The sequence below is a fragment of the Muscardinus avellanarius genome, assembly GCF_963383645.1.
Source record: "Muscardinus avellanarius genome assembly, chromosome: 1".
NCBI classification, from domain to species: domain Eukaryota; kingdom Metazoa; phylum Chordata; class Mammalia; order Rodentia; family Gliridae; genus Muscardinus; species Muscardinus avellanarius.
This window is the reverse complement of record NC_137786.1, coordinates 228089683-228117325: the sequence shown is the minus strand read 5'-3', so window position 1 is coordinate 228117325 and position 27643 is coordinate 228089683. Positions and strand designations below refer to the sequence as shown.

Below are 27643 nucleotides of genomic sequence, written 5' to 3'. Positions count from 1 at the left end.
GGCGGGACGCCCAGCCTCCCTGGTCCCAGCCTCCCCGGCCACCACCTGCCCTGCGGGCCACCGCCTCTCAGCAGTCCTCGTACCGCCCCGAGCCACCGACTCCTCCACGGGAACTCAGTTCCAGTGCAGATGGAGCTGAGGCCCAGAGCCACCGTCCGGGCCATGAGAACTGGGCCTGGCTGGGACCCGAGAGACACACAGGGGCTCGGGCACGAGGGGGGCTCCTGGGCCTGTCCCCACTCCTTTGGGAGTGAGCAAAGCTGCCCAGTCTCCCTGGAGAGCTTCCAGAGCTCACAGCAGCTGGCAGAACCCAGGTAAGGGCTGGGAGATTGTTAAGAGTTGTCAGGCTGGGAGTATCTACTCTGGAGCCACCCTATCATTTCTATTTTATTTTTTGGTACAGAGGATTGAGCCCGAGGGTGATTAACTGCTGAACCACATACCCTTTTATATTTTATTTTGAGACAGGGGTTCACTAAGTTGCCCAGGGATCCTCCTGCCTCAGCCTCCCAAGTATCTGGGGTTATAGGCATGCACCACTGCGCCCTGCTGCTCCTGCAAGTTTTTCTTCTTCTTTTTTTTTTTTTTTTTTTGCGGTACTGGGGATGAAACCCAGGGACATTTTATCTTTGAGCTACACCCCCCAGTCCTATATTTCATTCTTATTTATTTATTTATTTATTTATTTATTTATTTATTTATTTTGTGGGTCTGGGGATGAGACCCAGGGGCATTCAACCTCCAAGCTACACACCCTGCTCTATTTTTTATTCTTTATTTTGAAACAGGGTCTCACTGAGTTACATAGGGCCTCACTACGTAGCTGAGGCTGTCCTCGGATGACCATCCTCCTGTCTCAGCCTCCTGAATGCTGGGATTACAAGCGTGCGCCACCACACCCGGCCCCACAATTTCGAAGAGCTAATCTCTCCTCCCCAGGGGAACACTTCTTCCCAGCTGGGGGCTACCGAGAAGTACCAGGAATGAAAGACCCCCATATACTTCCGCTTCCCCCAGGATGTGTCCATCGCACACAGCAAGAAAGCCGGGGAGGCAGGGCCTTCGGAGGGGAGAGGCTGGGAGACAAAGGGTGCTTTTACCAGCTGAGCCGTGGGCAAGAACATGGGTGGCTTGTGGCCCGACCCCAAAAAGGAGATGGTAGCACACCCAGGGCTGGCCTTGAAAAGGGACAGCATGTTCCCAAGCAGAGGCGATAGCCGGGGACGCGGGCCAGGCCGAAGGTGGAGGGGGGTGCATGCCTCCAGCGCGGGCGGTCAGGGCCACCCTCCCGGCCTCAGCCTCTCCAGGGACTGCCAGGCCAGCAGGGCTGAGGGCCAGAGGAGGTGCCAGAGGCCCGTGGAGGGGATCTTTCAGGTTTGAAACAAAATGTCAGAGAAGTGATAAGAGCCTTCCTGTCTGCTTCAGAGCGCCGGAAAGCCTTGTGGGTGCCGCTGGAAACCTGCAAACTCACACACAGAGGACAATGGGCACCGCGGCCACATCAGGCATGGACAGAATGAAGAATCCCCATCCACGGTCCCCGAGAGGAGAGCCACGGTTGTCACAGAGGGGACGGGTGACTGTGGCCTGTTCGTGAAGGTGTGCAGGAAGCAGGTGGCGGCAAGCCTAGGGGTTCCACTGTGGACGGGTGGAGGGCAGGCAGGCTCCCGAGAAGGGGAGAGGAAGAGGCTCCCAGGCAGGGACGCGCACACACTCGCGGCTGCCCATTTACAGTGTTGCACGAATAACGGCCTTGAGCAACCTTGCCACGTATATCACCATATTTAATTGGGCTCTGAAAGATTCCGTCAGTGCGCTAACACCCTAAGCAGAAATAACAGAGCGGAGCCATTAGGGAGAAAGAGACTACATTTTCCTTATTTTTCAGGATTTGATCATCCACCCAGGAAACGCAAAAACTAGCATCAAAAGAGATGTCAAGGGACGCAAGCTGGATATATCTAGCAAGACATCTCCTGCTTCCTTGCACACCCGAGAAAACGAATCATCAGGACAAAAATAACCGTTGAAGCAGGGCGTGGTGGTGCATGCTGGTAGTTCCAGTACTTGGGAGACTGAGATAGGAGGATCATAGGCTCGAGGCCAGCCTCAGCAACTTAGCGAGATTCTCAGCAACCTAGTTAGACCCTGTTAGGGCCATAGATATAGCTTGGATGTAGGCTGTCTATAGGTTCAATCCCTAGTGCCACACAACACACACACACACATAAAAAAAATAATTATATATATATAATATATATATTATATATATATTATATATATATATATATATGTAAAAAGCATTCACCAGGCATGGTGGTGAATCCCAGTACTTGGGAGGCTGAGACAAGAAAGAGGATCTCAGGTTTGAGGCTAGCCTGAGTAACTTAGTGAGGTTCTCAGTAACCTAGCAAGACCCTGTTTCAAAACAAATAATAATAACAACTTCAAAAAGGGTTGGGGATATAGCTGAGAGGGAGAATGTTCCCATGTTCAATCCCCAGTAAGAGGAGGAGGAGGAGGAGGAGGAGGAGGAGGAGGAAGAGTATAGTCCATGAGGTATATAAAAGAAAAGAACCAAGCCGCCAGAAATGGTGGTACACACTTATTATCTCAGGACTTGGGAGGCTGAGAGAGGAGGATTGCAGGTTCAAAGCCAGCCTCAGCAACACAGCAAGACCATCCACTACAACTTAGTGGGACATTGTTTCAAAATAAAAATAAAGCTGGGCCTAGTGGCACATGCTTGTACTCCCAGCATTTAGGAGGCTGAGACAGGAGGATCCGAGTTTGCCATCAGCCTCAGCTACTTAGTGAGGCCCTTTACAACTCAGTGAAACCCTGTTTCAAAATAAAGAATAAAAAATAGGGCTGAGGGTATCGCTTGGAGGCAGAATGCCCCTGGGTTCCATCGCCGGCACTGCAAAAAAATAAATAAATAGCTGGGCATGGTGGCGCACGCTTGTAATCCCAGGGGCTTGGGAGGCTGAGACAGGAGGATCGCAAAGGTTCGAAGCCAGCCTCAGCTACTTAGTGAGGTTCTCAGCAACTTAGTGAGACCCTGTTTCCAAATAAAGTATAAAATAGGTCTGGGAGTAGAGCCCAGAGGTAGAAAGCCCCTGAGTTCCATCCTAGTACCACCAATAAATAAATAAAATAAAATAGAGCTGGGGGTATAGTTCAGAGGTAGAACACCCCTGGGTTCAATCTCCAGTACCAAATAGGTGAATATATAAGTAAGAAAGAAAGAGATAATCCGGTCTTGTCCAGAGAGAAAGGGACTGAGGTGAGTGGAGACGGAGCCTTGGTCCTGGGAGCTAAAGCAGAACGTAACATTCCTCGAGAAGGGGCAGTCAGCTTGCCACAGCGTCCAGTGCAGGACAGATGAGCGCAGTGCCCAGGCCCCCTGGGTGATGCCCTGGGAGAGGGTGGACAGTCCACACCAGGCGCTGGGTACAGGACGGCTCACCGCATCACTTGGGAGGGCAATGGGACCCCTCAGAGGTGCCGGGGAGACTGGATGACTTGATACTCAGAAATACTCAGAAAGAGCACCCTTGACCCCAGTCACCCTGGGTAGAAGCTGAGCATTCAGCCGTGCAGCCCTGAAAGATGGACAACAAGATGTAGAAAGAACTTCCTAGGCATAAAGCAAGGAAAGGAATCGCCAGGGAGGAAAGTGGACAAGACAAACAGAAATCCTCCTAGAAGTCATAAATAAGACCCCAAAGTAGACAATTAGCTAGGAAGAAAGCCCACCGTGGGCATCTCTGCAGGCTGAGCGGTCCCGTGGGCTCTGGCTGGCTGTTGTGAGCATCTGTGCCCAAGGGCAAGAGCCCTGATAGGAGCCCTCGCTCTGGAGGCTGGGATGGAGGCTCAAGGCCTGGCCATGCGGAACTGGGTAGGAAGGCTGCTGTGGTGTCTGGGACGGGCTGCACCAGAGCCATCATCCACCTCCATCTGTCCCCTTGGTCAAGAGATCAGAGCTCCGTGTGTGTGTGTGTGTGTGTGTGTGTGTGTGTGTGTGTGTGCATGTGTGTATGAGAGAGGCCAGATTTTCACAAATACCGTGGTGTTGGCCTCATTCTGATCTCCACAATCTCTCACCTCCAAAGCAGCACTGGACTGAGATGTCAGAAGCGGGTTTATGGGGCCACCAACCGACCGATGAAACAGTCATTTTCCAGCAGAATGGGTGAGACTAGGTTTTATTTGTTGGGGACACGGAGAACCTGTGTCTGCCAGAATAGCCAAGCGCTCTACTACTCCAGGAACCTCCCTCCAGAGAAAGGCAGCCTTTGTCTTCAGTATCAGAAGGCAGGGAATTAATCTATTCCACTATCTGAACACCTCTAATCAAAGCCAGCAAGCTATTTCCTAGAAGAAAAATAAAGGCGTGCATCTTGGCAGAAAACAAAATCTCTGCCCAGCCAGCCAGAGAGACTCGGCGCTCAACGACCTGGCTCAAGTCCCGTGAGTGGGCCATGCCACCACAAAGCCATCTCTGCTCAGATACTCGCTCAGGTGGAGAGAGGGCCCCTCTCCTCCTCCCAAGCCCAGGGCGACAACACTGTCAGCTATCGTTGAGGAAGTCACTGCCTACTAAGGTCAATTGGCTTCACTGGGCAAATGTGTTTTGGGACCCCACTCCTGGCACTGTGTGGCATTCTTTTTTTTCCCCCTCTTGGAGGTAGTGGGGATGGAACTCAGGGGCATTCTACCTCTGAGCTACACCCCCAGCCCTATTTCCTTCCTCCCTCCTTCCCTCCCTTTCTTTTTTGCAGTACCAGGAATGGAACCCAGGGGCATTCTACCTCTGGACCCTATTTTATATTTATAGTTTAATTAATTAATTTATTAATTTATTTATTTTTGCAGGTCTGGGGATGGAACCCAGGGGCATTCGACCTCTGAGCTATACCCCATGCCCTATATTTATTATTCCTTATTTTGAAACAGGGCCTCACTAAGTAGCCGAGGCTGTCCGCGAACCACTCAGCCTCCCAAAAGCCCTGCACGCTTTATGTCTTCTTAAGGCATCGAGGACCTTCTGACTTTGGTTTTCATCATCAATGTTTATCCAAAAAACAAAGGATATGTAGAGGTTTTTGTTTGATATGGTTTAGTTTTTAATTAAACCCTGACATAAGTCAGGCATGGTGGTGCACACCTGTGATCCCAGTGCTTGGGAGGCTGAGACAAAAAGATCACAGGTTCAAGCACAGCCTTAACAAGTTAGTGAAACCCTCAGCAACCTACTGAGTCTATTTCAAAGCAAAAAAAAAAAAAACAAAAAAAAAAAACTTTTTTTTTTTTGCAGTACTGGAGATTGAAAAGGCACACCCATCCAAGCTATACCCCCAGCCCTGTTTTTTATTCTTTTTTTTGCATGTGTGGTACTGGGGGTGGAACCCAGGGGCTTTCTACCTCTGGGCTATACTCCCAGACTTATTTTATACTTTATTTGGAAACGGGGTCTCACTAAGTTGCTGAGAGCCTCACTAAGTAACTGAGGCTGGCTTTGAATCTGTGCGATCCTCCTGTCTCAGCCTCCCAAGCGCTGGGATTACAAGGGTGCACCACCATGCCTGGCCTTATTCTTTATTTTGAAACAAGGTCTCAATAAGTTGTAAAGGGTCTCACTAAGTAACTGAGCCTGTCTGCAAATGGGATCCTCCTGTCTCAGCCTCCCAAGTACTGGGATTACAAGCATGAGCCCCATCAAAAAGTGATGGGGGTATAGCTTGAGGTAGAATGCACCTAGTTTCAATCCCCAGTAACTAACACACACATACACACTCAGTGATCCATAACAAAGATGCTGATTTATTTATTTATTTATTTATTTTGGTGGTACTGGGGTTCCTGGAAGCCCTTCTACCTCAGGGATACACTCCCATGGGCTACACTCCCAGACCTATTTTTTAACTTTTTTTTTTTTAATGTGGAAACAGGGTCTCTTAAGCCAGTGAGGCTGGCTCCAAACCAGCGCGATCCTCCTGTCTCCGCCTCCCAAGCGCGGGGATTACAAGCGTGCGCCACCAAGCCCGGCGGAAGATGCTGCTTTAAAAGAGAATGTTCTTTAAACCGGGTGTGGTAGCCACGCTTGTAATCCCCGTGCTTGGGAGGTGGAGACAGGAGGATCGGGGTTCGCGGACAGCCTCAGTTACTTAGTGAGGCCCTTTGCAACTCAGTGAGATACTGTTTTAAAATAAGGGAAAAAAATAGGGGCTGGAGGTGTAGCTCGGAGATAGAATGTCTCTGGGTTCCATCCCCAGTACCACACAAAAAAAATAAAAATAAAAAAATAAACGAGAATGTTCTTTAAAAGCATTGGGAGTGCTTTCATTCAAAGGAAATACTAAGAGGCTGGGCCGTAGCTCAGTGGTAGAGCACAGACTTAACACATGGGAGGCCCTGAAATTAAATCCCCAGGAAAAAAAAAAAAATGAGATTAGTAACACCCAATTTTCCTGTCTTATGAAATAGCGTGGTCTATGCTACAGCACAGAAACAGAAGAGAGGCCCGCACGGCCAGCAGGAAGGAGCCGAGCAGTCTTTTGGACTCCCTGATCCTTGGTTTCTCATCACTGCTGAGGCAGCTCGGGCCGGGCCAGGCCGAGGGCCCTCCCTGGGAGGGCCTATGATTCTCCAAACAGTTTCCTGAATGCGAGCTGGCCCACTGGGGACCGCGCTTCCGGCCAAGAAGCTTGCCTTCCTGCTGAAGCCCAACCCCATTTCCCTGTGGGAGGGATGGAGGACACTTAACACTCCGAGGAGGAGCTGTGTCCAGGATTTACATGGAGCCCCCCCCCATAAAATAAATTCCAGCTGCCATGCTTTGGGTGCCTAGGAAAGAAAGGTTTCTGTGGGGTTGCCATTGACCCTATAGGATTCCTTCCCTCCTTGTGTCCTCGCAGGTCCACACCATCCCCTTGGTCCTACCTCAAGGGCCTGCCATTCGCCCAGGACGAACACGTGAAGCATCTTCACATCCGGGTCCTTGTTGTAGATGTTGGGCTTGGCGTGATGTTGGAAGTGCCGATGGTTCCACCAGTTGGCAGAGGCGCCCTGTGGGGGGAAGAGGGCTCGGGTGACCCAGACGGTCCAAGGAGTCCCGAGCTCTCCCGAGACCAGAGCTGCTCAGGCCCACTTTGCCACACCTCTGAGTCTCGGGGCCGACTTTTCCATTTTGTCTGGGCCCCTGGAAGAACGTGGCCTGACAGTTCTGAGCCCAGAGTACTGCTCAGCCCTGAACGGGTCAAGTCGCTTCATCCCTCCAGCCTCGGTGCCTTCCATCACGAGATGGTGCTGGTGGGTGGAAGAGCAGGCGCTGGACCACAGCTGCTCCACCCAGCAGGCGTGGAGGCCGCTCTCTGGCCCTCTGCCAACACCGGGTACCGGGCCTTCTGCAGCCGCTCGCCCCCGGGTTGTACAAGGGGTCTCAGGGACAGTAAGAAGTCTTCCCTAGCAGAGGGAAGACCGGTCTCTCTCCTGGGCATACAGCCAAGAGAAATGAAATCATGTCTGCGTAAAAACTTGTGCACAAAGCCTCACAGCAGTATTCTTGAAAACAGCCGAAAAGTAGAGTCGACCCAAAGAGAGTCTACCTTAGAACAATGGATAAATAGAATGTAGTCAAGCGATAAAAAGGATTGGCTTGGCTACGCGTAGGAAGAAGAGGGCTGGGGGTGAGCTGGCGGGAGAGGACTTGCTTAGCACGTGTGAGGCCCTGGATTCTATCCCCAGTAGGAAAACGAGAGAGACAGACAGACAGACAGACAGACATGCACAACATGGATGAACCTGGAAACATGTTAAGCTCAGGAAGCCAGTCCCAAAGGATATGACGCCATTCCTATGAAACCTACAGAGAAACACAGATCGGCGATTGCTCAGGCCTAGGTTGAAGGCCTGGGATCCGATGGCCGAGGGGAATGGGGTTTCTTTTGGGGGATGATGAAGACGCTGTTAAATTCACTGTGATGATAGTGACATAAAATATGAATATACCACAAGGATATGCACTGATTTGTACACTTTTTTTTTTTTTTGGCAGTACCAGGAATTGAACACAGGGATACCCATCACTAAGCTACATCCCAGCCTTTTATTTTTTATTTTGAGACAGGCTCTTGTTACATTGTCTTGGCTGACCTGTGGTCCTCCTGCTTCAGTATCCTTAGTCACTGGGATTACAAGTGGGAGCCATTGTGCCCAGGCTAATGTATACAGTATGTACATTATATTTCTTTTTTTTTCTTTTTTTTTTTTTTTTTTTGCGGGTCTGGGGATGGAACCCAGGGGCATTTGACCTCCAAGCTACACCCCTGCCCTATGTTTTATTCTTTTTTTTGAAACCAGGTCTCACTAAGTTGCAGAGGACCTCACTAAGTAGCTGAGGCTGTCCACGAACCGCAATCCTCCGGTCTCAGTCTCCAGAATGCTGGGATTACAAGCGTGCACCACCACGCCCGGCTTTGTTTGTTTTTTGAAAGAGGGTCTTGTTGCTTGTTCAGGGTCTCAAAAGGTTGCCCAGAGTCTCACTTCTCTGTCAAGCCTATCCTTGAACCTGTGATCCTCTTGTCTCAGCCTCCCAAGTACTAGAATTACAGGTATGTGCCCCATGTCCAATTCAATAAAGCTTTTTTTTTTTTTTTTTGTAGTGTGGCACTGGGGATACAACCCAGAGGCATTCTACCCCCAAGCCACATCCCAGCCCGATTTTTTATTTTGAAACAGGGTCTCACTAAGTCATGCAGGGCCTAATTAAGTAGCTGAGGCTGACCGCGAACCTGAGGTCCTCCTGTCTCAGCCTCCCAAATGCTGGGATTACAAGTGTGCCCCACCATGCCCAGCTTCAATAAAGCTTTTTTTTTTTTGCAGTACTGGGGATGGAATTCAGAGGCATTCTACCTCTGAGCTACACCCCCAGCCCTATTTTTAACTCTTTATTTTGAAACCGGGTCTCACTGAGTTGCAAAGAGCCTCACTAAGTAGCTGAGGCTAGCCGGAAACCCAGATCCTCGGTCTAAGCCTCCCAAATGTTGGGATCACAAGCGTGAGTCACCACGCCCGGCTTCAATAAAGCTTTTTAAAGAAAACCTCTTCCTTGTGCTTGGAGGGTGCAGACCGGCTCCCGTACGGTGTGTGTGTTTGTGTGACCGCTACATTCCTGTTTGCGGGAAGGCCCTACCTCAATAAGCAGGTCCAACAGCAGAAGAACTGAGTGGACTCCGACCCTCCTGGAGACAAGAAACACTACAGGGTGTTGCCTGCAAGGCCACAGACCGCCGTGTCACCAGCTCAAGCTCTGGAAACGTCCTGCGGAAGCGTGGCCCTCACCCAAGTCAGCTGGCCCCGCTGACCTTCAGCATCTGACCAACTGGGCCGGGGCAGCGCTGGGGCTGCGGGTCTGGCCATCTCACTGCAAGTTTTAAACATTGCACGTGGGAGCCGCTTCTGGCGCGCACACACAGCGCCTTCCCACTAACAGCCATGGGTGGGGGCAGCTATAAACAGCCGCGGCCTTCTCGGTGACCTCCGGTCCCTGAAGGCTGGTGGGCCCCCAAACCCAAAATGTCAGAGAATGAAAGCCCAGAGGCTAGAGGAATCAGATAACATATTTATGTCTGAAGCCGAAAGGAACAAACTTCCCAGGATCCTTTTCTGAATGGAAAAGTCCCTGGCACAGAGATGTCCAGGAGCACATATGACAAGTCTGGAATGAACGCTGGACATAATCCCAGGACTTGGGAGGCTGGGACAGGAGGATCGCAGGTTCGAAGCCAGCCTCAGCAACTCTGCAATTTAGTGAGACCCCATTTCAAAGCAAAAAAAAAATAAGCTGGGCGTGGTGGCGCATTCTTGCAATCCCCACGCTTGGAAGGCTGAGACAGGAGGATCACGCAGGTTCGAAGCCAGCCTCAGCTACTTAGTGAGGCTCTCGGCAACTTAGTGAGACCCTGTTTCCAAATAAAATATAAAATAGGTCTGGGATGATAGCCCAGAGGTAGAAATCCCCTGGGTTCCACCCCGAGTACCACCAAAAATACAAAAAGCAAACAAACAGAAAAAACAAAGTAAAAAATAAGAGAGGGCTGAGGGTGTAGCTTGGAGGTAGAATGCCCCTGGGTTTCATCACCAGTACTGCAAAAAAATAAAAAACTTAAAAAAGTATGGTATTGCCAGGCGTGGAGTCCCACGCTTGCAATCCCAGCGTTTGGGAGGCTGAGACAGGAGGATCACAGAGGATCGAAGCCAGCCTCAGTTACTTAGTGAGGCTCTCAGCAACTTAGTGAGACCCTGTTTCCAAATAAAGTATAAAATAGAGCTGGGCGTGGTGACGCACACTTGTAATCCCAGCATTTGAGAGGCTGAGACCGGAGGATCGGGTTCGCAGCCAGCCTCAGCTACTTAGTGAGGCCCTTTGCAACTCAGTGAGACCCTGTTTCAAAATAAAGAATAAAAAAAAAAAAATAGGGCTGGGGGTGTAGCTTGGAGGTAAAATGCCCCTGGGTTCCATCCCTAGTACCAAAGGAAAAAAAAAAAGAAAATAAGAAAATCCCTCCTCAGGGACATCGCAAAGCCCTGCCTGTGTGAGAACTGTGCCGGCCCCCGGACTCCTCAGGACCAGAACAAACGCTGCCAGTCCAGAGCCAGCGTTGTGCTGGATCAGAAGCCCAAGCCTTGTCCTGGGGAGCACGGGTACCACACAGAGACGAGGCCAGGAAAGAGGGGGTGTGGAAGATCCCAGAAGCCAAAGGAAGGTCCCCTTGGTAAAAGCATGACCAGCAGCTCTGGGTGGAGTCACATCAGACACTGAGAAAAAAGACAACCGTACACTCCTGGTGCTAATGGAGGCATACTCATCATTAATATTGTCAAAATCTGGGGGGTTTGGGGCTTGCCTTGTTTTATTGTTTTAATTTCTGGTACTGAGGACTGAGCCCAGGGGCCTTCTAACCTCCGAGCTACACCCCCAACTCTTTCCTTTTTCTTCTTCTTCTTATTTTATTTTATTTTATTTTATTGTGGTACTGGGGTTCCTGGAAGCCCTTCTACCTCCAGGCCACACTCCCAGACCTATTTTATATTTTTGAAACAGTGTCTCTTACGCCAGCGCGGCTGGCTTCAAACCTCCGCAATCCTCCTGTCTCCGCCTCCCAAGCGCGGGGATTACAAGCGTGCGCCACCACATCCGGCTCCTTTTTCATTTTGAAACAGGGTCTTGTTAAGTTCCCGAGGGTCTCGCTAAGTTGCTGATGTTGGCCTCGAACCTGCGATCCTCCTGTCTCAAGTCTCCCCAGTGCTTGGATTAAAGGCTGTACCACCATACCTGGTATCATCTTGTTTTCTGAGAGGATTGCTGGATTTGACTATTTGTGTCAACCAAGTGAGAAAATTTAAATAATTTTTAATTGCCTTACATTGAAGTAAAAGTATAATGAATTCACCTGGGTGTGGTGGTGCGGGGTGGCTGAGACAGGAGGATCACAGGTTCAAGGCCAGCCTCAGCAACTTAGTGAGACTCTATTAAAAAAAAGAAAAAGAAATAGGGCTGGAGTATAGCTCAAAGGTAGAATGCCCCTGGGTTCAATCCCTTGTACCACACACATGCACAAAAAAAGTATAATAAATTTTATTTTGATATAAGTAAAATATTTCAACTTAAAGGTTGGGTCAAGCACAGCATGGTGGTACATGCCCTAGTCCTGGTGACTTTGCTGATGAGGTAGGACTGCAAGTTCAAGGCCAACTTGGGGAATTTAGCAAGATCCTGTCTCAAAAGTAAAAAATAAAATGGGCCAGGGGTGTAGCTCAGTGGTAGAGCACTCCTGAGTTCAATCCTTAGGACCACAAAACAATAATAACAACAACAATAATAAAATAATAATGTTGAAACTTTTTTTTTTTTTTGGTGGTACTGGGGTTCCTGGAAGCCCTTCTACCTCCGGGCTACACTCCCAGATATATTTTATATTTTTATTTGGAAACAGAGTCTCTTAAGCCAGCAAGGCTGGCTTCGAACCTGCACAATCCTCCTGTCTCCGCCTCCCAGTGCAGGGATTACAAGCGTGCGCCACCACGCCCAGCTACACTTCTCGGATTTTAAACACTTTTACAACTGGTTTAATGTTTTAGGAAGAGGAAAAGCAACAAACATTAAAATAACATCCCAACACATATATAGGAATGTGCGTTTCTCCACACGCCTCAGTCCAGCTCTGACCTTCCTCGGAAATTCTGATATTTTGGAATTATTGTGGATTTTCTTTTCATTAATTTTGATATTTTAAAAAAATATATCTGTGCCAGGCGTGGTGGCGCACGCTTATAATCCCCGCGCTTGGGAGGATGAGACAGGAGGATCGCACAGGTTCGAAGCCAGCCTCAGCAACTTAGTGAGACCCTGTTTCCAAATAAAATATAAAAAAGGTCTGGGAGTATAGCCCAGAGGTAGAAAGCCCCTGGGTTCCACCCCCAGTACCACCAAAAAAAAAAAAAAAAAGAATAAAAAATAGGGCAGGGGGTGTAGCTCAGAGGTGTAATGCCCCTGGGTTCTATACCCAGACCAAGAAAGGAAGAAAGGAAGGAAGGAAGGAAGGAAGGAAGGAAGGAAGAAAGAAAGAAAGAAAGAAAGAAAGAAAGAAAGAAAGAAAGGTGTCTGGGCGTAGCAGTGCACATCTATAAACACAGTACCTGGGTGGGGGGGCCTCAGACAGGAAGATCACAGTTCGAGGACAGCCTCAGCAACTTAGTGAGATCCTACTTCAAAACAAAAAATAAGATAGTGGGTGTAGCTCAGAGATAGAGAGATAGGCCCTGGTTCAATTCCCAGTAAAACACACACACACACACACACACACACACACACACACACACACGGCATTAAATGTTATTCATCTTGAAACCAAGTTTGTTTGATGTCCCCATAAAGTTTGTACCTTTGCTCTGGGGGCCTAGATAAGGCCACCCTCCCTCCTACAGGCAGCTAGTGGTGCCCGCCCTCACGGATGTATTTTATCTTAAGCACAGGGCCCTACCAGGAAAGACTTTTAAAAGCAAGGGTGTGACCGCTTTGAACTGTCCTCGTAAAAAGACAATTCCCTCCAGACCAGTAATTCCATTTCTCTGGAAGAATGTCCACCAGAAGGGGCATGGGCTGCGGAAAAAGGTAAGTCCAGGAGGTGGCAAGCTCTCGCATGCGACCCTGCCGCAGCGCAGGCCGAGAGTAGAGAGCGGCCCCAGCCCTGCAAGGGCTCGGGCACCCTGCTCACCCGGCTCCGCCAACCAGGCCCCACCCCCTTCCCCAGCCACGGGACCAGAGGCACAGATGGACCGACAAGACTTCCACTGTGCCTGCGGGTCCGCCAAGCGCTAGGACCAGATCACAGGCAAAACCGTGAGCCTCCGTGGACCGCAGCACCCTGGGTGAGCCATCATGAGACTCGGCACCAAGGGTCTAGCTAGAAGGGGCTGGGAGGCATGCTAGAAGCCACATCCCTGAGACCAAGGACCCTGTTTTCTGTTTTCCCAGAGTTCAAATTTCATAGCCAACATTCTATGTGGAGGCCAATCTCTGCCCTGCCCCTGTCTCCATTTGATCCTAGAACTGTGCTCTAGGGCCCTACAAGAAGTCAAGGCCAGGCCAGCCTGGTGGTACACGCCTATAATCCCAGTACTTAGGATGCCGAGGCAGGAGGATTGCAGGTTTGAGGCCAGCCTCCGTAATTTGGCAAAGCTCTCCTCAACTGAGATCCTGTTTCAAAAATAAAATAAGCTGGGCATGGTGACGCACACTTGTAATCCCAGCGTTTGAGAGGCTGAGACAGGAGGATCGTGGTTCGAGGACAGCCTCAGATACTACTTAGTGAGGGAGGCCTTCTGCAACTCAGTGAGATCCTGTTTCAAAATAAAGAATTAAAAAAAAAATAGGGCTGGGGGTGTAGTTCGGAGGTAGAATGCCCCTGGGTTCCATCCCTAGTACCACAAATAATTAATAACAATAGGCATAAATAAAATAGGGCTGGGGGTGGAGCTCCCAGTACCCCCCCCCTCCGCCTCACACACACACAGACTCAAGGCTGTGGGGCAGAAAAGGTCTTCCAGCTCCTGCCCAGAATCCAGAAACAGGACACAGCCCATCTTTGTTAAGGGTATGAGAGAACTTGGGTAAGGAGTGAAATGTTACTTTCTACTACTGAGGAGCTTTTAGCCAACAAAACCCAGCACCGAATGATGAAACAAAGCAGTCCACTATGCAGCCCCTCTCCCTTCGCCCCTCAAGTTCTGGACAGAGTCCAAGTTCTCAGACCTTCCAGGGCCAATCAGAGTGCTTGCCATGGAACTGGTGGCCAGCTCGGAGCTTAAAACCATCCACCCACAGCCGGCGAGCCAAGGGGTGACTTGGCAAAGAGCTCTCTCCTCAGCTGGGGTGAACAGGATGGCGTCTTTAGGACCCGGCCTTCCTTAGAAGCAGCTGGCTGCTATTGGGTTAGGACTGGGGTGGGAACGGTCTGTTTTGGAGAGACTCCAAAGCCAGGGAGATAACGCCTATCAGATGGGCTCAAGGTCACCAACAAGTGGCCTGGGCCTGTCATTACACACTTGCTGAGCTGTAACGACACCTTCTATGGGTCCCGCTCCTCATCTGCAGAGATGAGGTAACATCAGAACTACCTTACGAGCCGGGCGTGGTGGCGCAAGCTCGAAATCCCAGCATTTGGGAGGCTGAGACAGGAGGATCTGCGTTCACAGCCAGCCTCAGCTGCTTACTGAGGCCCTCCGCAACTTAGTGAGACTTGTTTCATAATAAAGAATTTAAAAAATAGGGCTGGGGGTGTATCTTGGAGGTAGAATGGCCCTGGGTTACATCCCCAGTACTGCAAAAAAAACAAAAACAAAAAAAACTACCTTACCCGTGTTTGGAACTTTCGTCTTTCAAAAGTTTCAGTTGGCCGGGCGCGGTGGCGCACGCTTGTCATCCCCGCGCTTAGGAGGCTGAGACAGGAGGATCGCACAGTGTTCCAAGCCAGCCTCAGCTACTTAGTGAGGCTTCCAGCAACTTAGTGAGACCCTGTTTCCAAATAAAATATAAAATAGGTCTGGGAGTATAGCCCGGAGGTAGAAAGCCTCTGGGTTCCACCCCCAGTACCACCAAAAAACAAAGTTTCAGTTGGTCACCAAATAGCTGGATTTCCCTTATCCAACTTACACATAACAGTACAGCCGATTCCCAGTTTATAATGGCACAACCTGGGACTCTTCCACTCATTTATCTTTCTTTTTGTGTTTGCAGTGCTGGAAATTGAAACCCAGGGCCTTGCACATGCTAAGCCATGCTCCACCCCTGAGCTACATCCCCAGCCCTGATTCTTCACCTTTCTGATTATGCAATACGTATTCAGTAGAAACTGTCCAGGCTGGGCGTGGTGGCACACGCTTGTCATCACTGCGCTATTGAGGCTGAGACAGGAGGATCGCACGGGTTCCAAGCCAGCCTCAGCTACTTAGTGAGGCTTCCAGCAACTTAGTGAGACCCTGTTTACAAATAAAATATAAAATAGGTCTGGGAGTACAGCCTGGAGGTAGAAAAGCCCCTGGGTTCCACCCCCAGTACCACACACACACACACATACACACACACACACACACACACACACACACACACACACACAATCTGTCCTTTGAATTTTCAATTTTGATCTTTTCCTGGATCATGAGAATAAATAACCAATACCTGCGCTGCCAAACATGATGCCGGGGGTTAGGCACAGTACATGCATTTTTAACCTGTGATGTGTTCAGCTTATGACGGGTTTATTCTGGCATAAGACCGTAATAAATTGAGGGCCACCTGTGTCTGCCCACATATTTCCAAGGAGCATCTGAGATGGTTTGAGAGGATAGACTCATATTTAACAGGATGGTTAAAATGAAGATAGAGAGATAATTGGCATGTGAGGCAGGAGGAAGAAATAAAACACACACACAGAGGCCGGGCGTGGTGGCGCACGCTCGTCATCCCAGCACTTGGGAGGCTGAGACAGGAGGATCGCAGGTTCACGGCCAGGCTCGGCTACTGAGTGAGGCTCTCAGCAACTTAGCGAGACCCTGTTTCACATAAAGAATAAAAATAGGACTGGGAGTATAACTCAGAGGTAGAATGCAATGCCCCTGGGTTCAATCCCCAGTACCACAAAAAAATAAAAATAATAAATAATAAAAATAAAAACCACAGCCTAAGAACGATCGCCATTCCAGATTTTTGTCTGCACTTTCTGTTTGCCCTCCGCAGGGAGAGGAAGCATACCGGTTCACCAAGAGAGACTGCTTCTTTACTGGCCCAGGCTTAAAAAAAAATTCTTAGGAAAGTTTATAGCTAAGGAGCTTTAAACAATATAATCAGCTGAGCTAGTAGACCAAAGGGGGGAGGGGGGTGTCTGTCTTTATAATTAGAACAGCATGGCTTTTTCTGGTTCTATTTTTTTTTTTTTTTTTTTTTTTTTTGGGTGGTGGTACTGGGGTTCTTGGAAGCCCTTTTAACCTCCGGACTACACTCCCAGACCTATTTTATACTTTTTTATTTTTGGAAACAGGGTCTCTTAAGCCAACGTGGCTGGCTTCGAACCAGCAGGATCCTCCTGTCTCTGCCTCCCAAGTGCTCCTAGCACTTAAAAAAAAATAGAACCACGCCTGGCCTGGTTCTATTTTTTTTTTTTTTTTTTTTTTTTTTTTGTGGTACTGGGGTTCCTGGTAGCCCTTCTACCTCCGGGCTATACTTCCAGACCTATTTTATTTATTTATTTTTTTAATTTGGAAACAGGGTCTCTTAAGCCAGCAAGGCTGGCTCCGAACCAGCGCGATCCCCCTGTCTCTGCCTCCCAAGCCCGGGGATTACAAGTGTGCGCCACCACGCCCGGCCTGGTTCTATTTTTTTTAAGTGCTAGGAGATTGAACCCAGGAGCCCTCTACCTCTGAGCTACATTACCAACCCTTTTTTAAAATTTTGAAACAGGATCTCACGAAGTCGCTACGGTTGTCCTTGAACCTGAGATCCTCCTGGCTAAGACTCCCAAGTACTGGGATTACAGGGGTAGGCCACCATGCTTGGCTAACAGTATGGTCTGACCGGGTAGAGTCAGAGAAACGGAAGACCAGCATGCTCTGAGGCACAACCCTTCCCGGTGGAGACCCTGCTCAGAAAGACTGTCACCCTGAGGCCCGGAGCCCTGACCCAAGAGGGGTCCCGGGGTCAGAGTGAAGCGAGATGGCGTCCTGACGGCAGCCCAGGGCTGCTGACGTTTACCTTCAAGTGGCCGATGACGAACTTGTGAACGATGTGGTTCCATTTGGACTTCTTATACACAGAAAGGTGGCCATAATCGTGTTGCAGCCATCCAGCTTGGGCCTGGGGAGAGGGGGCCACCGGTGTCAGCGAACTGGCCCCAGGCCTCTGCGAGGGGGCGGACAGGGCTGCAGAGGCCAGGCGGGGGTGTCACGCCTCACCTGGGAGGTGGCGAGCACACAGGCCGTGATGAGCGTAGGAATCCAGCCATTGCCAAAGTAGAAGATAGTGAACCACCCGATGCTCTCCATGGCGATGATATGGGCCAGGAGGACGAAGAAGAACAGGTGGTTGGTCTCGAACAGGTTCATGTCCTCCGCCGTCTTCTTTAGAGCCCGGAAGTCCTCGGTGATCTGAGCCTGGTGAGTAAGAGCGCAGAGCAGGGCCGTCAGCCACCAGCCCCTCGGGGGACAGATGCATCCGGTGCGGGACACCCGCCAGGAGCTGGGGCAAGAGGGGCAATCCTAAAGCCAGCAGGAGCCCGGCCACCGCGCTCGGCAACAGGTGCCCTGGCCACGTGTACGGCAGAGGCCCCGAGACCGCGGGTTTGTCCACGGCTGGCTAAGTGGCCAGGAAGGAATTCAGCTCAAAGCTGCGTCCTGTACACCACCGTTCTCAGCAGCATTAGTCATCCTAGGAGAAAGGTAGAAACGACCGAATTTCCAAGAACAGCTGAAGGGCTAACCAAAGTGTGGTCTAGACACATACATGAATATTTACCCTTTAAAAGGAAGGGGATTTTTTTTTCTTCTTTTTGTGGTACTGGAGATGGAACCTACCTAGGAGCATTCTACCTCTGAGCTATAGCCCCAGCCCTACTTTTTATTCTTTTTTTATTCTTTTTTTTTTTTTTTTTTTGGTGGTACTGGGGATGGAACCCAGGGGCCTTCTACCTCTGGGCTACACGCCCAGACCTATTTTATATTTTTATTTAGAAACAGGGTCTCTTAAGCCAGTGAGGCTGGCTTCGAACCTGCGCAATCCTCCTGTCTCTGCCTCCTAAGCACGGGGATTACAAGCGTGCGCCACCACGCCCGGCTGTGAATGTCTTTAATGCTACTAGACTATACACTTAAATACGATTACATTTTATTCCGTGTGTATTTCACTATCCTTAAAATAAGAAAGCTTGCATTTTTCACTACCCAGTGCTGTGTGGGGTCTCAAAGGAAGTGGGGTAGGAAGACACAAGCTAGTGAGGACGGAATCCCTGCCCGGGGGAGAGCAGAGGAGGCAGGAGGGGCTGGGAGGCTCGGCCAAGCACGGCTCCAGGAAACAGTGGCATGGTTGGGTGCAGGAGGACGTGGAAGGCAGAGCAGCCAGCGGGGAGAAGAAAGAGAGCCGGAGGCCAGAGGTTCCGCTGGGGTGTGCAAGGGTGGTTTGGTGGCGAGTGGGTGGAGGGAGCCAGAGCGGGCGCCTGGGTACCGAAGGAGAAGAGCAGCTGTCAATCATCTAAGCAGCGGAAGCTGGCAGCGCTGGGGAAGTCGGAGGAGCCGCAGGACACAGCAGAGGGCCGGAGAGGTGGAAGGTGCAGCTTGTGGGGAGGAGGGGGCAGCGGGGAAAGGGTGAAGGCGGCGTCCTGGAGCAAAGCTTTGCGAGAGGAGGGATGGAGACGCAGATGGGGAAGACGTCGGCCTCTGGAGGACATGGGGGCAGCCTGCATCTTCTGGGGAGGGCCAGAGGTGACACAAGGGAGTAGCCAAGGGTCCAGGCTGGTGAAGATTCTCCAGGCCGGGGAGCAGGGAGCAGACAGGCCCATCAGAGTGAGGGCCTGGCTGCCCCAGGGAAAGAGCTTCGCCCAGCCAGGAGTCAGATGGAGCCAGCCCCTATGGCAGGCAGGGGCCACGGTGGCCCAAGGAAAGAGGGAATCCATCAGCCCAGCCACCTGCTGGCACCAAAGCCACACACAGCCTCCAAGGCCCTGCCCGAGGAGGAGGAAGCAGGATGTCCATGGTGCCAACCTCAACTCCGCAGGCCTGTGGCCACTGTCCTGGCCAGATAGCCTCCAGGAAGGGATGAGCCACGTGTCCTTGGCCCTGCTTAAGAGCAAGATAGAATTAGGCTGCTTGGGAAGGGGAAGGGCAGCGGGGAGGGGCCTACAGGACTCATCACCATGGGGCTGGCCATTCATGCTATTCTACAAGTGAACAGGACGCCCCAGGAGGCTGCAGGTGTCACTATATTTTTTTTCCTTACAAGTTACTATTTTTTCTTTCTTTCTTTTTTTTTTTTTTGTACTGGGGATTGAATCCAGGGACATTCTACCTCTGAGCCATATACCTCCAGATCTTTTTATTTTGAAACAGGGTCTCACTAGGTTGCTGAAGAGTCTCACTAAGTTGGTAAGGCTGGTCTCGAGCCTGCGATTCTTCTGTCTCAGCCTCCCAAGTACTGGGATTCCAGGCATGGACCATATGATGCCCAAGTGCAAATTGCTGTCTTTTTATCCCAGCACCCAGCAGGGTCTCAGACTCAGAGAAGACAAGTAAGAAATGACTAAGTGCCGGGTGTGGTGGCGCACGCTGGTAATCCCAGCATTTGGGAGGCTGAGACAGGAGGACCGGGTTCGCAGACAGCCTCATCTCCTACTTGGCGAGCCCCTTTGCAACTCAGTGAGAGTCTGTTTCAAAATAAAAAATAAAAAATAGGGCTGGGGGTGTAGCTCCGAGGGAAAATGCCCCTGGGTTCCACTCACTCCAAAGTAGTCTATTTGTCATTATCTGCACGTTCTCCTAGATTGCCATGCTACAGGACCAACACCTGGCACCGTTCTGGAAAGAAGAAAAGGAGAAAAACGAAATCACCTGGAAGACAGGAGCCGCCACCAGATATTGCCAGGCTCCCAGCGGAGGCTCCGAGGTCCTCCCTGACCCCGGGGGCTCAGCAATGGCTCCTCCCGGGCTGGGCCCCGTCCCCACACTCTGAGGGGACTCTCCCAGGAGCCCCCGCCCTGCCCAGGTTGCAAGCCCCACTCACGCTCTTGCCACGGTCCAGGCTGGGCTCCTCGGGGGCCAGCTCGCCGATCAGCAGGGGCTTCAGGAACTTGCGTGCCAAGTCCAGGTCCGGGTGGAAGGCGCGGAAGGCATCCTGGGAGCAGAAGGACCAGCGGTGAGGAGGAGCCCTGGCCCCGGTGAGAACCGTGCTCGCCAGCCACAGCCCAGTCTACACGTGGATGCCAAACGGGGCCTCCCTCCATCGCCAGTGCTCTCTCCGGCCTGTGTCGACATGTGCTCCCCGCGGGCACAGGGCCAGGGGAGGACCTGGGTCCCGGCCTGCTCCCGACCTGGGTGCCTTGCTCAGCGCACAAAAACCACACTACCCCGCACCCCAGGGAGCCCCTCACCCACATACCCACAATTACCACTGAAGAGAGCAACTGAGCCATGGAAATGTGCTTAGCAGAGCCCTCGAATCAAAAAGCAAACTCAGAGTTGTGTAAAGAGCATTCCTGAGAAGAGGCGTGGAGGGCCGAACGTGTGATTAACGCGTGCGGAAGGCAGCGGGCCGCCTGCGGGATCGTCTCATATCCCCAGGCTTCTCTAGCACCGCCAGGGTGTGCGTTTTCATCTTTATCCCCCCAAGACATGACGTGCTGACTTTGGCAAAGTTAGAAAGTGTACAAGAAGAACCGGGCGTGGTGGCGCACGCTTGTAATCCCAGCCTTCCGGAGGCTGAGACCGGACGAGCCGGGTTTGCGGACGGCCTCGGCTACTTAGTGAGGCCCTAATTCCAAATAAAGAATAAAATATAGGATGGGGGTGTAGCTTGGAGGTAGAATGGCCCTGGGTTCCATCCCCAGTACTGCAAAACATAAAAAAGAATTTAAAAATAGGGCCGGGGGTATAATTTGGAGGTAGAACACCACAGGATTCAATCCCCAGCACCACACACACACACACAAAAAAAGGAAACAGGGTCTTACTAAGTTGCTGAGGGGCTCACTGAATTGCCAAGGCTGTCCTGGAAACTGCGATTCTACTGTCTCAGCCTCCTAAGTTCTGGGATTACAGGCACACACCACCATGATAGGCTTTTCTTAATTTTCCTGAATACAGCCCAAGTATTGTGAGTACGGTCAAACATCTTCCCCTTAACCTCAGGGATGTAGGGATGCCGCCATTAAGAACGAGACCTCTTTTCAAAAGAGAATCGCCTACGTGTAAAGAAAAGCAAATGTGGCCGGCTATTACAATGAGCAAATCTTGACTGTGAGGACAAAGGCGTTCCCTCGTTCTTTCCATATGTAGGTACGTTCATAAACTTTCAAAGTTCAAAAAAAGAAAAGAAAAAAACTGGAAACTGGGCATGGTAGCCCGAGCCTGTAATCCCAGTACTTGGGAGGCTGGGACAGGAGGATCGCAGGTTCGTGGCCAGCCTCAGCTACTTAGTGAGGCCCTCTGCAAATAGTGAGACCCTGTTTCAAGATGGACAATTAAACAGGGCTGGGGGTGTAGCTCAGAGGTAGAACAACCCTGGGTTCAAACCCTGGTGCCACAAAAAAGGAAAAAAAAAAGGAAGAAGGAAGGAAGAGAAAAAGAGAAAAAAGAAAGAAAGGAAGGAAGGAAGAAAGAGAATCAGTTAGGATTGGGGGTTTAGCTAGGAGGTAGAATGTCCCTGGGTTCAATCTCCAGTATCAAAAAACAACAACAAGCCAGGCGTGGTGGCGCACGCTTGTAATCCCCGCGCTTGGGAGGCAGAGACAGGAGGATCGCGCAGGTTCAAAGCCAACCGCACGCGCTGGCTTAGGAGACCCTGTTTCCAAATAAAAATGTAAAAATAGGTCTGGGAGTGTAGCCCGGAGGTAGAAGGGCTTCCAGGAACCCCAGTATCACCAAAAATAAAAACAACAACAACAAAGCTGGGAGTGGTAGCATACCCTTGTAATCCCTGCTTTCAGGAGGCTGAGACAGGAGGATCGCGGTTCACAGCCAGCCTCAGCTACTAGTGAGGTCCTCCACAACTCAGTGAGATCCTGTTTCAAAATAAAGAACTAAAAAAAAAAAAAGAGGGCTGAGGGTGTAGCTCGAAGGTAGAATGCCCCTGGGTTCCATCCCCAGTACTGCAAAAAAAATAAAATAAAAAATTAAACCAAAAAACAACAAGGGGAAGGAAGAGAAAATGCTGACAGCTCGTTAACATCTTTTCACCCCACACCCAAGGATCTCCCACCAGTCGTGGCTGGTCTCCCTCCTCTGCAGCCCTGGCATTCAGCCTCTGCCTGGTCTTTGTTCTATTTGTGTCTATAACAGGCATACAAAGCAACGCTGCAGGCGAAACTGGCGCCCCAGGTTATTAAAAAAAAACTCTGTGCCCCCATAGCTGGGTGGAAAGGCCCGAGTCAGATCAAAGGGTCGGCTCAAGTGTATTTTCAGAGGCTCAAGGTGTCTATTCTGGGGGACCCCTGGGCAGGCAGCATGGAGGCCCGGAGTGCAGTGAAGACAGCTCTGCCCTCCCAGGCTCAGGGCTGCCAAAGCCGGGCCCAGCCTGAGAACGCCCCCTCACGTGCTCCCTGGACACAGCCCGTGGCCTCTGAGAAACGACCAGGAAGTCTTTGGTAAGGCAGTTTCCTGAGGAACAGCTGCAGAGGCTGATAACTCAATGATTCCTCTCCACGGTTCACTGCGAGGTGAAGTTCGGCAGCTTGCAAGTGCGCTCGCCCCAGCCCGCAGCGCACCCCGGTCTTCCAGGTCCTGACCTCCTGTCCTTCCCCCTAAACCTGCTGGAGCGAGGAAGAGCCCCGCCCTGACCTCACTGAGCCTCCTCTGGGGGAAGGGGACAGCCGCGTGCGGGGCTGGGGGCCAGGACCCTTGTTTGTGTTACCTCCCTTCCGCCTCAAGGCCCCTCCTGGGACCAGGTGGCAAAGCCAGGCTCAGATCCAGGGCCACCTGCCTCCAGGGCCTCCTCTCTCCCACATGCCCCTTGGCATTTCAGAAAAACCCAGTGCTACGCGGGACTGGCCACGGTCCAAGGCCACCGGCAGCTTCCTGAGCAGGTCCTTGGATACATCCAGTTCCTTCCCACGCCAGAGCTGGACGTACGTGGGACTCAGCCTCTAGAGTAGAAGGTCCCCTGGAGAACATCTGCTTCGTCTGCGATGACCCTGTGCCACCCAGAGAACCCCCCCAAAGGGCTCACAGGGGATCGAAGGACTCCAGGCCCCACAGCTGTACACCCTCAATTCTCCGGAGACCCCCCAGTCCTGTTCATACAATATCCTTGTCTACCGTTTTACAGGAACACCAGAAATCTTTTCAGGCATCTATGACTCGGTGATTGCTGAGCTGGCTGCGGATGGCCCCCGAGCCACGCAAGCGGCTGGCATCATAAGCCTCTACTCCTCACCTGACCCTGGGAGGCAGCTCCTGTTGGAGGGATGGGCAGGGAGCCTGGGCCAGTGAGACCCCTGGCCCACGGTCACACCGCAGGACTGAGCGGTCCAGAGCTTAGCCAGCTGCACCCACTCAAGACTTTTTCTCCTTGTTAATACAAAGGCCTTGATCAAAGCGAGCTTTCTGCCCCCAGGAGAAGTGATCATTTCTTCTGTCTTCCCCCTTGAAGGTGCCATGAATGTGCCTTGCACACTTGCAGGCCTTCGCCAACAGCTGTGTGGTTACGGGCAATCAAGCTCCGACTGTTGCGAGGTAGGCCACGGTGCAAGAAACTAAGTGGGCCAACCCAAGTGTTGATTTTGAAACAAGAATTGGAACTTGGCTCTATCCGGCTCTATCCTCGTGTGACAGGGAGAGAAGCCAAAGCCTTTTTTAGCAAGAGGGCCCGGGCCAGTGCAGGCTGCCGGAGGGAGGGTCAGCGCCTGGGTCCTTGGTGTTACATGTGCTGGGCTTCACTTGTGCTGACTGCAGGAAAAACCCAATTCTTGCCCCATACCTGCTTCTGTAAGTGCCAGGTCCTCTTGCAGATGAAAGCCAGACTTCAACCTAGCTTTGCACCGCCAGACACTAGCCCAGTACTTGAGAAGTAACAGGATAAGAAATGGGGCACACGGCGCTGCAGTCCTGACGACTGGGACGGGGGCGCAGAGAGAGAGAGAGAGAGACAGACAGACAGACAGACAGACAGACAGACAGACGCAGCAGAGGGGGGCCCTAGAGCTCTCAGGCAGAGACAGAAAGCAAGGGAGACAGGGTCGCTGACTCTCCCAGCTTGGGAGAGGGGCCCAAATCCAGCAGATGCCGGTCGCTGTCTGTGAATTATTTATCTGTGCCAGGGCCCAGCTCAGAGCTCTCGAGACGCTCAATGAATGTTTGATGAGTGGTTGCTGAAGATGAAAAGTCCCAGTAACAAGACTGCCAGGGAAAGAAAGAGCAGACACAGGCTGGAGGCCCAGGTGAGGGTCCTCTGTGCCCAGGGCACCACAAAGACAGGAGATGCACCAAAGCCTCTCCAGGGGAGGAGAGAGAAGAGATGAGAGAGGCAGAAATGGGCAGGGAGGGAGGATGGGAGAAAAGGTGACCTCAGAGGCCTTGGTGACAGCAGCTCCTGAGTTTAGCTCTGAGCTCTTCTTCCTTTTTTTATTTTTTTGGCAGTACTAGAGATTGGACCCAGGGGCATTCTACCTCTGAGCTATACCTCCAGCACTATTATATTTTTATTTATTTATTTGCGAGTCTGGGGATGGCACCCAGAGGCATTCAACCTCCGAGCTACACCCCCCCTGCCCAATTTTTTTTTCTTTATTTTGAAACAGAGTCTCACTGAGTTGCAAAGGGCCTCACTAAGTAGCTGAGACTGCCCGCGAACTGCGATCCTCCCGTCTCAGCCTCCCAAATGCTGGGATTACAAGCGTGTGCCCCCCACCCCCCACTTATTCGTTGTTTTGAAACAGAGTCTCACTAAGTTGCTGAGGCTGGCTGTGAATCTGTGATCCTCCGTCTCAGGCTGCCAAGTACTGAGATCACAGGCAGGGGCCACCTCGCCTGGCTTTATTTTTCATTTTAAAACAGGGTCTTGTTAAGTGGCTGAGGGCCTCACTAAATTGTCCCTGAACCTGAGATCCTGTCTCAGCCTCCCCAAGTACTGGGATTATAAGCATGCACCACCATGCCCAGCTTAAGCTAGGTTTTTGAACCTCAGAACAGTGAGCTACCTATGGGGCTGATCTGTGGATGAAATTAGAGAACATGGATGCATACACTTCGTGAGCTGCAGAATCAACTGGTCCAGTGTCTCTCTTTACTTTCTTCCTTTTATTATTATTATTATTATTATTATTATTATTATTATTATTATTATTTTGGGCACTGGGGATGAAACCCAGGTGTATTCTACCTCCAAGCTACACCTGCAGCCCTATTTTTTTTTTTTTTCAGGTCTGGGGATGGAACCCAGGTGCATTTGACCTCTGAGCTACACCCCCTACCCTATTTTTTATTCTTTATTTTGAAACCGGGTCTCACTGAGTTGCAAAGCGCCTAAGTGGCTGAGGCTGTCCGCGAACCGCGATCCTCCTGTCTCAGCCTCCCAAATGCTGGAATTACAAGTGTACGCCACTATGCCCGGCTTCTCTTTTCTTTTCTTTAAGAGACAGTGCCTTGTTACGTTGCTCAGGCTGCCTCCAGCTCTTGGGCTTAAGTGGTCTTCCTGCCTCAGCCTCCCAACCAGCTGTGACTACAGGCATATGCCACTGAACCCGGCTGACTTTTAATATTACAGGCAAGGCCAAGGTCTAATTTCTGGGAAAAGACCAAATGACAGTTGCTCATCCTTTGGAGGAAGAGTTGAGTCCCAACTTGAGGACATTTCTTCTTTAGACACAAAACCCAAAGCCGGATGAAGTGTCACACGCTTGTCATCCCAGTACGTGGGAGATTGAGACAGAAGGATCGCAGATTCGCAGTTGGCCTCAGCAACCTAGCGAGACGCTGTTTCAAAGTAAAAAACAAAATGGGTCTGGGGGTGGAACTCAGAGGTAGAATGCCCCTGCGTTCAATCCGTAGGACCACAAAAAATAAAAACAAGCCGGGCGTGGTGGCGCACGCTTGTAATCCCCGCGCTTGGGAGGCGGAGACAGGAGGATCGCGCAGGTTCCAAATAAAAATATAAAAATAGGTCTGGGAGTGTAGCCCAGAGGTAGAAGGGCTTCCAGGAACCCCAGTACCACCATAAATAAATAAATAAATAAATAAGATAAAATGATAAAGGGACAGACATATATCACTTACAACGAGCGGGGGCTCAGTCTCATGCAACGTGCAATGGACAAGCCCAATGATCACATCTTTCTCCAGTTTCAGGTGATTTACAGCCCGTCGTGGCTCCCAACCGAGCTTTCTATAATGGGGCAAATGAAATCCAAGAGGCCGTATTTACAGTCAGTGAAAGCTAAACAGAAAGCACTGGAGCAAAATAAAAACAGGAAGAGACTGTTCTGTTTTCAGTTCAAACTTACAAGACGGGGAAAGGTGTGGAAGACTAAGGCATCCCAGTACTCTGATGGGTTGGAATGGAACACAGACTTTTTTAAGGTCAGGTGGCGCATGCTTGTAATTCCAGTACTCGGGAGGCTGAGACAGGAGGATCGCAGGTTGGAGGAAAGCCTCAGCAAGTAGTGAGACTCTCATCAACCTAGTGAGATACTGTTTCAAAAAAAAAAAAAATATATATATATATATATATATATATATATATATATATATTGGGTTGGGGTATAGCTCAGAGGTAGAAAGCCTCTGAGTTCAGTCCCCAGTACCAAAAACAAAGAACTAAACTATAAAGTTCAAGGCAATTGACAGACTGAGCTTCCATATAAGAAAATGTTTAGCGGGGTGTGTTGGCGTACATTTATAATCCCAGCACTTGGGAGGCTGAGACAGGAGGATCCAGGTTCACAGTCAGCCTCAGCTACTTAGTGAGGCCCTCTGCAACATAGTGAGACCCTATTTCAAAATAAAGAATAAAAAAATCGGGCTGGGGATGTAGCTCGGAGGTAGAATGCCCCTGGGTTCCATCCCCAGTACAGCAAAAAAAAAAAAAAAAGGAAAATGTTTATTTGACACTACAAAATAATCAGACCTAATCCATCATATCTGACTCACCCTGCTAGGAACCGTTTTAGTGAGAACCTGGTAGAACAGGAACCTTGGAACAGGATAGCACAAAAACAAGTTCAGCCGCATGGAACAGTGGGGAGACCACAACGGGAGCCAGAGGTCTTCCACCTGGGAATTACCTGCACCAAGCGGCTCCCCTAACTGTGGAAAGGCCCAAGTGAACTAATACTGAAAGCGTGTGAAAACGCTGCCCACCTAAATTCTGCTGGAACCACAAATCCCCAGG

The 27643-nt window shown here is 50.7% G+C and overlaps 1 protein-coding gene across 1 annotated transcript in view; it reads right to left on the bottom strand.

Annotated features, from left to right (window-relative positions):
• FADS2 (fatty acid desaturase 2) overlaps positions 1–27643 on the bottom strand; it is a gene marked incomplete at both ends in the record, with an annotated part of 42479 nt that overhangs the window by 13091 nt on the left and 1745 nt on the right. The window contains 4 exons of the mRNA XM_080691906.1: positions 6946–7071; positions 17312–17413; positions 17512–17709; positions 20327–20437. Of these exons, the coding sequence (XP_080548032.1) occupies positions 6946–7071; positions 17312–17413; positions 17512–17709; positions 20327–20437 (537 nt within the window). The remainder of the gene's footprint in view (positions 1–6945; positions 7072–17311; positions 17414–17511; positions 17710–20326; positions 20438–27643) is intronic.